Source organism: Triturus cristatus, chromosome 5_2, assembly GCF_964204655.1.
Source record: "Triturus cristatus chromosome 5_2, aTriCri1.1, whole genome shotgun sequence".
Lineage (NCBI taxonomy): Eukaryota > Metazoa > Chordata > Amphibia > Caudata > Salamandridae > Triturus > Triturus cristatus.
Window position 1 is genome coordinate 1,073,872,802 of NC_140588.1, and position 12,096 is coordinate 1,073,884,897.

The 12,096-nt window shown below is 41.9% G+C and overlaps 1 protein-coding gene across 2 annotated transcripts in view; it reads right to left on the minus strand.

Annotated features, from left to right (window-relative positions):
- LOC146829692 (serine protease 23-like) overlaps positions 1–12,096 on the minus strand; it is a 1,412,546-nt gene that overhangs the window by 286,838 nt on the left and 1,113,612 nt on the right. For both annotated transcript variants that reach the window (XM_085608396.1, XM_085608399.1), the window contains exon 10: positions 11,236–11,316. In XM_085608396.1, the coding sequence (XP_085464522.1) occupies positions 11,236–11,316 (81 nt within the window). The remainder of the gene's footprint in view (positions 1–11,235; positions 11,317–12,096) is intronic.

Sequence of the window (12,096 nt, forward strand, 5' to 3'; positions counted from 1 at the left end):
GGGATAGTGAATAAAAGAGAATAGGGAGGAGAAAAAGTGAATCAAGAAAGGTGGAAAAAATGACTAAGTAAATAAAAAATATATGAAATTGAAGGGAAAAAGAATGAATGAAACAAAGAAAAACAGGAGACAAGAAAGGGAAAGAAATGAAAGACAGAAAAAGAGGAGAAAATGAAGGCAGAAAAAAGTGAATATATACCCTCCTAATGAGGCACACAAAAAGCAATTTCATGCAGAATAAAATCTCAAACATATATAGCATGCCTAAATTTCAATTTAAAACTCCCAAATGTATTGCTTCTCTAGTGGCAATAAACAATGAGGATTGAGCCTTTTTTTAATCTGGTCCAATTATTAGCCAATTATTTGCATAGTATGATGCTGAAGATCTATGGTGAGTGTTGGAAGGTGGATTAGTAGTAGTGGCAAATATGTGTCTGCCACTGGCAATAAGGCCACTAACATAGTCTAGGGCTTGGAATAGCTCTTAGACAATTATTCCAAATCTCAACCCTTGGTAGCTTGGCTGTGAGCAGGCAGGCTTAACGTCAAAGACAGGTATGTAAAGCATTCAAAAACACCAATCCAGTAAAGAATTAAGACACAACACGTAATAAAAATCCAACACCAATTTATTAAAAAATTTAGTATTTTTATCTTTAAAAGGACTCCAAAACAAAACAAATCCAACGTAGGGAACCGCAGATATGAATTTTTAAAGATTTAGCACCATATAGCACAGAGAAACCTATAGCACCTATTGGGACATCTGGTCGTGCTACACTGGGACAAAGTAAAAATTTGAGGCCAACCGCGATTTAGCCCTGCGAGCTACCCCCGTAGTAGGTCTCGGTCAAAAGTTTTTACCTTCTGACTTGGAAACTTTTCTGGAGCTTTTCTTCCCGGGGTCCCTCGAAGCTCCCACACAGTCCGGATTCAGTGAGGGTTTGACAGCTTGCCTTGCGACGAGCTCCCGGTCACACTTATGGAAGTCAGACTTCCGGAGCCTTCCAGCGGGATGAACCAGAGATCCAGGCCGGCTCACGGTTGTAGGTCGGCGTCTTGACTTTCGCAGTTGGTCCCGGCCACTGCCTCTACGTTCGGACGTAGAAAGTTTTACGGAGCTTTTTCTTGCGGGGTCCCTTGATGCTCGAACTCTGGAAGTCGGACTTCCGTCTCTTTTCAGCGGGACAAACCTGGACAGCAGGTCAGCTCAGTAGTTGCCTTTATTAGTAGGTGTCTCCTCCTCAGAGAGCAGCACTGGAGTAAAAACCAAAGGAAATGATGGACGGAGTGTTGAACATTGCAAGCACTCACCCCCAGTCAACTGATCTGGGTTTAATCCATCACCGTTCTTTAGCCCACTCTGCCACCCCAGTTCAGACATGGCCATATGCAAATCAGTTTGACCCTGTGCCTCATGGGACCAGTCCAGCCCGAACACTGAGTTCCACTGAGTGCCACTGAGAGGGAAGCCTTTGCTGTGGTTTGGTCCCAGATAAAGCTGAGACCATATCTATTTAAGACTCACTTCAAGGTTCAAACTGACCATAGGCCTCCCGGATGGCTAATGCAGATGAGAGGGGGAAACCCCAAATTGCTGAGGTGGTCAGTCTACTTACAAGCAATAGACTTTACAGTAGAACACAGACCAACGACTGGCCATGTTAATGCAGATGGCATTCACAGTTTCTTCCGCTTAGATAATGAGAACTACTAAGGCTAGGCTGCTCCTCACCTTTCACTTGGATGTGGGCCATGTAAGAAAATGCCTCTTTTTGTATGATCACCCCTTTTTGTAACTGAAGTTGGATTTTGGACTCTGTACACTGGGACCCTGCTAAACAGACCCCCAGTGCATGTGGTCTGACCCCTAAAAACGTGTTGAAATGGTTAAAAATCCTAATGGACACACTCAGCTTACAAATAAGCCCCTAGTATATGGTACCTAGGTACCCAGGGTCAGTAAGTAAAATGTTGCTAATGGATTGCAGCACATATTGTGCCACCACTAAAGTGGCAATGGAAAGCATGTCTTAAGGCCTGTTTTTGTAGCCTGAGTGTGTAGTTTTAAAACTACAAATTGGACCTGGCAAAATAAACCAAGCATAAATGTTCCTTTTTCATAGTTATAGGTCGCCCCTAAAGCAAGCCCTAAGTGTTCGTAGGGCAGGGTGCGTGATATTTTAAAGCTAGGACATGTCCAATTAAGTTTTACATGTCCTAGTAGTGAAAAATATCCAATCAATTTTGACTGTGGCGGGACTGGCTCTCCCATAGAAAAACAACAGTTTATAATGCATAATTTCAGTTTGGGAATAGCTATAAGAATGATTCAAGGATTCAAATTAATAGTAATTTAAGATCAAATCTAATGATCAAGTCAGATTTTAAATTACTATTTTGAAATGCCACTTTTAGAATGTTGCAAAAACCAAAGGTAGCAGAGTGGGCTAAAGAACGGTGATGGATCAAACCCAGATTTGTTGACTGGGTGTGAGTGTTTGATTGGTTCTGATGCTCCGTCCATCACCACCCCCTTTTGTACCGCTTTGTTCGCCATAAGTTGGCAGGGTATGCTCAGACGTGAGTCCCTTGCTCACTTTGCCACTGGATTCAAGCAAGCCTGGCTGAAGACGGCTGAAATGCCAGAAACCGGTCCTAGGAAGCTTGTTTCCGGTCCAGGGAAGGCATGGCTTGGCAGTTCGGGCTGGACTGTTCCGATGGGGCACAGGGTCAGACTGATTTGCATATGGCCTTGTTTGAACTGGGGTGGCAGAGGGGGCTAAAGAACGGTGATGGATCAAACCCAGATTTGTTGACTGGGTGTGAGTGTTTGATTGGTTCTGATGCTCCGTCCATCACCACCCCCTTTTGTACCACTTTTAGAATGTTGGCATTTTCTTGTCTGAAAAGGCTAATAGCCTCCTCGGAGGTCATTCCAAACTGTCACATGGCAGCCCGCTGAGAGGTATGAATGGCTCCACGGAATGGTAAAAAAGGACCTTGGCTGGGAGGAGGCGTGATCTTCTTTAAACAGGCGGGTCTGGGGATGTGCTCACCAACTGCACAAGTATCAAAGCCGCATCCCCAGTCACAGCTAGGTGTAACTCATACGAAGGCTTGCCCCTGCTATTGTCCTAGAAGCCAGAGTGGAACCAATCCCAGTGAAGGGGAAAACTGTTTGAAGGGGGAGTTTAGAGTTTACTCCTTTTCCATCCACAATTGCAAAACTGGGCACTAGAAACTTTTTCAGAAGTTTTCACAAAAAGAACCCGAGGCTACCACCGAGCTGCTGCCGAGCCACAGCAGCTGACTTAAAACTACTGGTTGAACTCAACATGCTAGTTTGCCATGCTGAAAGGTTCACGACTTCCCAAAACGTTTCTAGGTCGGAACATAGAGGACTTCACTGGGACCAAATCCAAGCAGTACCCTAACTACGATTAAACTTTCTTGGTCTTTATCTTCGTATTTCACCCACTCTGAGTTTTCTCCTGTTTGACATCGAGAGCCTCGAGCTTCTCGCCACTTCAACTAAAAGTCTACTACCTCACAAAGGATAAATATGCCTGCTGCAGAAATCTTTAGTACCCAGAAAACAGGATCCAACATTGCTAAAATAATTGGTTTGGTTATTGTGTCTGCTACAAATGTATGTAACTAACAGAGATCTGTACCTACCTTGACTTTTAGTAATTGAATCTGAACTAATCTAACATCCCTTCATTTCACAGAAATGTTACTAGAGGGGGATACATTTTCAAGGACTTTTTCATATCTCTTAAAGAGTCATCAAACTGATATTTCATGTTATTCAGATGAATATGTCTAAGACTTTTTATAGGCGACTGAAGCAAATTAAATTATAATGTATTGATTAAATTCTGCATACAAATGACTAAGGTTCTGTTATGGTTACGTGCTGCAGTGTGAGGTCTAACAAGTACCCCTGTGCATTATTATTGCATGCTTTCGCATCCTTCAAATTCTGCATTTTTATTTTAGAAAAAGGAATATCTGATTCATGTTTATAACAACTAAATTGCCATTAACATGGTTATTGTAACTTGTATGCTAAATTTATATTCACATGTACACTGCATGTAACTTAATAGATTTGCAAATATCCTGTGTTCAAATGCCTAGAGACTTCTCCTGGTTCCTTCTGGGTGCCCATGACAGAATGATAAATGTAGACCTAATGTACAAAGTGATGACAAGGAAACTATATTAGAGTGACGACTTCTGACCACTGAGGGAGTTGAATACTTGTGAGCAAGGGATTCACAAAGGCTTGGGTCTATTTTGGGGAAAAGACTTATTAAATAATGGAACTAACAGAAAAGATGGAATTTAAGTACTTTATGAAACCTTCCATGATTAGCATTTTTTTTAATGCAAGACTATTCCAAATACTTTGGGGGAGAACAGAAAAATCCATACCCTCAAACCTAAAAAGCTTGAAATGTGGGACCAGTAACAAAATTATGGAGCCATACCAAAGAGAATCGAGGAGGTGCCATGTTTAGAAGGTGGAATTAATACATTTAGACCCTTGCTTTAAAAAGGTGAGGTGGGCTAGACAAATGGACTTACATTTGATCCACTGCCAAGGAGGGAGCCAATGAATTTCAAGAGGACTTCAGAGATCCGAATCAAATTTGTGGAGGTTGATAACAAACCTAAGTTCCATATCCTGGAGCAAGTGCAACCTCTAGATCATATCAGAAGATATCCATAGAATGCAAGTATTTGCTTAGTAAATTATAAACAGCTGAATGCAGATGTTGAGGAATGAAAAACAGAATCTTTTTCAGCACCCAGATATCACTAGGGTGACAGTGTTGCGCTTTACAAATGCTGTTTGATTGATTGATTACTTGATTGATTTCAGCAGTCTCATCTGATAGAGACAGGCAGAGGTCACAGAGCTCACTTGTTCCCTCTCAGACAGCTACTTTTCAAAGCAAAAGTCGAGGTTCCTAACCTAGGTAAGAGCTAAGTAGGACAGCCCAAGCTGCTTGGCCAAATGCATTGCTTTTGCCGCCTGTTAAAGCCATATTCAATACCTTCATCTTGTTGGTGTTGAGATTCAGAAAAAAATACCACACATGCAAAATAGGGTGGCAGACAGTATGCTGAAGTTCAGACAGAGATCAGTCTCAGCACAGGACAAGGTGAGCGTCAACAGAATAAGACCCAATCCCCGCACTTCAAAATATAATCATCGCCCCCAGTGCTTAACATTAAATAAGAGTAGTAATGTGAAACTTTCAAGAGCCCGCTGATTGTTCAGAACAAAACTGTGGGTGCACAAATATCTGGCTCTGACTAGAAAGGAAGGAGGAGAATCAGGATAGGGTCAGCCTAAGTAGGCCTACTGGCACCAGCCTGTGGATCAAAATGGCGTCATTCGTGGTGTGAACCACTGACGAATATTGTGCCACAAAGAGACACAAACCCTACTCGATTGTTAACAACAGATAAAGATTCCCAAAAAGACCTTCGTTGGAAGGATAATGCGACTTCTCAAAAAAGCTGCAATGCTAACATTTTTTAAGAAAGGCCACACTCCTGTTAGTGATTAATCACCAACACTTCCTATCAGGACCAATATGTTTTTAATGGGGCAGTAAAACATATCTCAGCAGTGCTGCTACATTTGTCATCAAAGGGTACAGGCGTTTCTCAGCAAGTTTGTCATATTGTTGCACTTGCCAAAAGGCCTACTATACTTTTAATGGAACTGTAGAGATGTTTTGCCACAGGACTGCAAGATTTTACTGAAACAGTCTCAAACCATCTTTACATACCTGGTATTTAATTGACATTGCAGGAATTTATTATAGGGGAATGACAAACTTCAATCAGAGAGCACTGATTCTTCTCTGACACTGACCCTTTTTATCTAGCGCATTTCTGTTTTCAATAGGAAGGTATCATACATGAATAATATAGCACTTATTTAAAATATATAGATAACTCTATGTTTAGCTGTGTCTTTAAACTGAGCATCAGAGTGCTGAGAACCTATCCTACATAAAGACTGGATGCATAATTAGGTCTATTCCTGTCATGTTGCTTATACAAAAACAGCATCCATTTGATAAATGATACTGGCTGTTTTTTCTTTAGGGATGATGTTTGAGTACTCTGAAGATACATAAATATTACAAGTCATAAGTCTACTGCCGCCCTAATAAATCACACTCTAATGATGAGACACACACTGTATACCTGTAAGCAGTACTGGCCATGGAATCAAATGTGATACTGCGTGGTGTTGTGAAACTAACAAAATTGAGTAAAAAATTGATTTTTTACGGCCTGTAATGCCCTTTCTAAATATGTCCGTTGTATAATCGTAGAGCTACAGCTATCTTCAACTGGACATGTGAAGGAGGGTGATAGAAATACAGGTCGATCATACCGGGAGGACACAGACATATGAAGAGGGAGTCATGGGAAGAGAGGCTAGAGAGAAAAGAAAGAGAATATCTGGGAAACAGAGAAAATAGAGAGAAGGACGTCCAGAAAATAGCGGAGGGCTGGAGGTAAACAGAACACCGGGGAGGAAGCACAAGAAGGATGACGTCAGCACAATAACCAGAGCACAATGACAAACACGAGGTGGTGGGATGATGAAGACAGAGAAGACAATGTGTAAAATGGAGGAGGAGCAAGAAAGCATAAAATATATATAGAGGGAGTTGTATGTGTAAATAGAAGTAATTAAAAGAGGGACGCAAAACAGAAGGGGAAAGATGGGGTTGTATAATAGATGTAAGAGGACGAGAAAGACAAGGAATAAGGGAGAGAGTTGGGGAGAGAACAGGAGAAAACGGGAGAGAAAGAAGAGAGAGGAAATGATTGTGGTACGAGAGAACCGGAGAGAGCAGAAGGCGAAGAGAGACAAATAGAAGAAAGCAGGCCAGAGTACAGAGATACATGGTGATAGAGACAGCATGAACAGAGAAGGAGATAAAAGGGTGATGAGAGAAAGAATCAGCATAGCGGAGCAAAATGAGGGAGAAGGAAAGGAGCGAAAAGGTAGTTAAGTCATTCTATTGAATCTTATCAAGTTTTGACCAGTGTTACTGCACTTTCTAAAGAATTTCACTCATAATGGCCTTAGACTAGAAGCCAAGCAACCCTTACAAAGAGATCCCATCCCATCCTCTCGAAAGGTCCTAGCCCCTACCATGTCTACCTGTGTTGCTGCTAGCTGTCCAACAGAGGTCTTCTTTTGTGCTGCCCCGTGAGCACAACCTGCTTGCAACAAAGATGGGGGCATGCCTATGTTTGTCACTATGTGCCTATTTGATTCTAATGGAATTTATAACACCATTCCGGGAAACTGCACCCTTTACAAAGGTGGCCGATGTTTTCCAGACTTCGTCCAAGATGAAAGTAAGCTCCTCCAGCCCCCTACTTGATTTGCAGCTTTGAAAAATAAATACATATATAAAAATGGTTCATAAACATACTAGTCAAGTGACTTTTCTGCTTCATAAACTCTAATTTAAATCACACCATAATGTGCATAATATTACTGGTTGAGCAGTGCTCTAAATGGTAACATTTTCCAAAATTACACCATTTATTCCTTTGGTCGAATAACACCAATAATGCATTGTGTGCTTCAACACCTGATCGTGATGTACGATTTGTTCCTACAAATATCAGGGTAAAATCCACCTCCAGATCCCCTCTGTTGTGGCATATTATCATTACTGGTGGCCATGCCCCACTCCGAAATATGTACTCCTGGCTATGAGCCTGGTTTTAGTCTGTGTAGAGAGATGGCGGAATCATCAGTGAAGGCTTGACTATGCAACTTACGCTCTAGTGTTTTTGATCTTTTCCAAGATGGTGTTTGCCTTGCCAGCTCTCGGTGTGTTGGGTCTCATGGGTAAAAGGACACGCCTTGTGATAATCACTGGCTGTCCCTGCATGCTCACTAAATTGCCAAGTACATGCGTCTTATACTTTGACTTTTGAGCCGGTGTACATAAAAATAATTAGAAAAAATATCTCAAACAATAGATCTTACACTTAAATCCCCAAAAAGATAAACACATGACAATAGAAAAAAATTAAGCCTGTAAAAGCTGACCGTAATACTTTAACAATTCCAAAACGCTGCATCGTTTCATCAAACACAGCAGGCAGTTTGTTTTCGGGGATCATTTTCAGTAAGGGTCTAGTAAGTAATTCAAACATTCACACCTAAAATGTAGAACTACGTAGGAACCCCCTACTGGCTACTTATTTTCAGCAGGAGTTCCAACACATCAGAAGCAAGAGCACTGTTGTACTTGGCCTTTTTTGTAGGATCATCCCTTAACTTTTTTCCTTTCTCCTGTATTTTGTCTGATTTGCTGTTGGTGGTTTTATGACTCTGGGCACTTTTTCACTGCTGATCAGTGCTAAATTGCATATGCTCTCTATTGTAAATTGATGTAATGGATTAGTGGTTCCATGATTGGTTATTTGATTTACTTGTCAGACCCTAGTACAGTGCACCATGTGTGCCCAGGGCCTGTACATCAAATGCGGCTGGTGGGCTTGCAGCACGGATTGTGCCACCCACAGAAGTAGCATGTAAAGTGTGGCTCAGGCCTGCCATTGCAGAGCCTGTGTGTAGTCTGGGACTGCCATGTCGACTTGGCAAGTGCACCCACTTGCCAATCTCTAAACCTTCCCTTTCCTACATGTTAGTCACCCCTAAGGTAGGCCCAGGGTACCCCAATGGGCAGGGTGCATTGTATATGAAAGGTAGGACATGCCCTGATGTGTATGGCATGTCCTGATAGTGAATTACAGCCTATTTCGTTTTTCACTATTGCAAGGCTACCTGTTCCCATAGGCCAGAATGGGCAGTTTGATTATAACATCTTATAATCCTAACTGACCCAGGGAACTAGGTAGAAATTCAAGTTTAGTATGCCTGAACTCAGAATGTTAAAATACATCTTTTAGTGAAGGTGGTTTTCACATTCTGTGTTTGAAAATACCACTTTTAGAAAGGAGGTATTTTCTTGCCTAACTATCCAACTTGCCTCTGTTAGGTCTGTGTATTCCATGTCTGGTTTGTGAGTGACAGAGGGCTGGAGAGGGTCTTGGCTCCAGAAGTCCGGGCTGGACTGAATAGGACCTGCATTGAATAGAGAGTGAGGGGGCGGAGATTTCATTTCACTGACCTGAGCCCTCATAGAATAGAGAGTAGGGGGAGGAGATTTCCTTTCAGCTACCTGGGCCAAGTCTGCTTTCAACAATGCTGTCTCCACCTCCTGCCAGGAAGCTGCACAGAACTGGTTTTGGCTGGGCATAGGCACCATCTGCCTTCAGAGGACAAAGGATTTACTAGTATAAATATTGGGGCCCAGACCCCAGAACTTTAGATCACTTCTGGGAATCAAGACAAACTTTTGCCAAAGAGAAGAACCAAGGAAGCTGAAGGAGGAGACTGCCCCTGTGTTGTTTTGCTATTTCTGGGGTTGGCCTGCAGTGGTTACTTTATTGCCAAGGAAAGGGGAAAAGGACTTTTGTGAACTTTTTATTATCTTGAGGAAGATTCTCCAAGGGCTTGAAGTGAGCTTGCCTCCTGCCAGAAGTCTCAGGGATACACGACTTCACGACCAGCGCCCCTGAATTCCCTTGCTGGGAATTCTACCTGCAGAGAGGTACCTACTGTTGTTTGGGCCCTCTGCATGTCGCTAGGAGCTGGAAGCGCGATGCAACGAGGAGAAGCGTGTCGCCGCTGCAGCAGTTGCCGTCGCATCGCCGAATAAGCATGTCACAGGGCCTGTCGTGGCTCAAAAGTTACTGTGTTCGCCGCACGGCCAACGGGCTTGCACGCATCGCATCCAACGTTGTCGCATCGCATCAAAGACGCCATTTTGTTGCATCGAACCGGATCATCGCATGGAATTGAGGCGCCATCTTGTCGCATCGTCACAGGGCCGCATTAAGAAACAACCCATCAACTCTCCACACAGTAAGTAAGCGTGCCTCAACTCCCCTGCGCAGCTGTAAGGAACCGACGCATCCACTCCCCTGAGTGTAAGGAACGGCGCATCAACTTCCCTGCAACCCTTTTGTTTGTATTGCGTGACGCATCCGAGGTACTTTGAGAGTAAAGTGTCGCATTTACCATCTACATTGAACTAAGCTATTTTCTACCATTTTAAAGTCTATATTTGATTACAGTATTGTGGATTTTTGTCGTTTGATCTTGTGTTAAGTCTAGTAAAGATTACTTATTTTTCTAAACTGGTGTGGTGTCCATTTGTAGAGTTTTCACTGTATTACTGTATGTGTTCACAAATGCTTTACACACTGCCACTGAGATAAGCCTGTCTGCTTGTGCCAAGCTATCAAGGGGGGTGTGCAGGGTTTATTTTAGAAGTGTAGCCCCTTACCCTGACTAGAAGCAAGGGTCCCTATTTGGGCAAAGGTACCTACCTCTGCCAACTAGAGACCCCCATTTCTAACAAGCACACATCTGTAGAAACGGATTTGGAACCGTAATCAAATCTTTACTTTCAGCCTTCTCTTGCTAAGATGCTTACTGGTTTGATGAAGACTTGTAAAAAAGCATTTTTTCATGTAAGTTTATTTCTTATTTTTTTAGATCTTTCCCAGGAACAGCCATGCCTGTCCATATCTGCCCATAAGTAAATCATAATCTTAAAATATATATTTTTTTACATTTTCATTTCTTTACACATTTGCTGCTAACTAACAGACTATGCATCGACTGTGCATTTCTGTTGTGTTGGAAATGTTTTAAATGAATGGAATCAAACGCAAATGTCTGCCTAGTTAATACATGTTTGTCATCTGATGTTTTCTAAACGGAAAAGTGTGAATCAAATTACCCTTCTGCATTCCGTTAACAAAATTTAAAGGTACAAAATGTTAACATTTGGAAGATGAAGTATTCATAACTGTAGCATACCCGAACAGCCAAGTTAGATATAACTTAAACATTAACATTGGTTACACATTTTAAGGCTGGTGAATGCCAAATTAAGTACACCACAAAACGATTATAATGAGATTTTCTGTTCACACAGCCTGTCTCAGAAAGGTCTAAAGATGGTCAAGAAGTATCCTAGAGGTACAGCTTTGTACAGAGTGGGCTTGCTATCTATACCAATATCTAGGTGAGGAGAATGGAAGAAATCTAAAGTGCTAGAAAGAAACCTAGAAAGTGCCTTCACAAACCTCTTTTGGAAGCCTCATCAACATCTCCTTGCAGCGCTGCACACAATTGGATGCTTTCGAAAAAATGTCTTGAGCAACAGCCTGAGGAGGAAAATGTAAATATTACATATAAGTCACAGCGGGAGGTATCTGGCGATGTATGAACATGGGTGTCTATGTCAGCATAGAAGCAATACTGCTCTGTTCACTCAGTTTATATACATGAGGTCTTTTTAAGCATCACCACTGATGACACATGAACATTATTTGCTCAATGTGCTGGCAAGTGCTGGGGTAGGTTTCTTAAAATAAATAATTAAATCATGTTGCTTACCTGGGAGCTGCATTCTTCATCATTAGTATCTTCCTTAGATCACCATACCTGGTTAATGGACAAGTCTTATAAGGATAATGTCAGCCTTATTAATGAATACCTAACCTAAAGCTTTTACTATCCTCATTTCATGGTAGTCCCAGATTGTTAGCCCACAGTACTAAGCACACATGGATTTGAAGGCCCATCTCTATGATAGGAAAAGTGTAACTACACACCCCAGCATGTTTAGCCTGATTTAAAGTCTCTAAGGTCGGACTCCATTTTCTGTAGGTTCTGACTTCTTCTTAGGTAATGGAGGTTGCCATCTTCCCAATTTTAGAAAACAAAAGTTTCCATCTTTTCCTATTCATGCAGAATCATAGTCATGTTTGCCATTTGACGCAGATGTCGTTTGACCTTATCTTTCCAAGAACTGTTAAAGCGTCAAGTCATTCGACTAATGACATAGATAGAACACCTGATGCGACATCAGTCTGGGACAAGTGTCTACTTACCAGCGTGTCAAGGTCAAATAAAAGCAAATACAGACATAATGCCAAAATAGT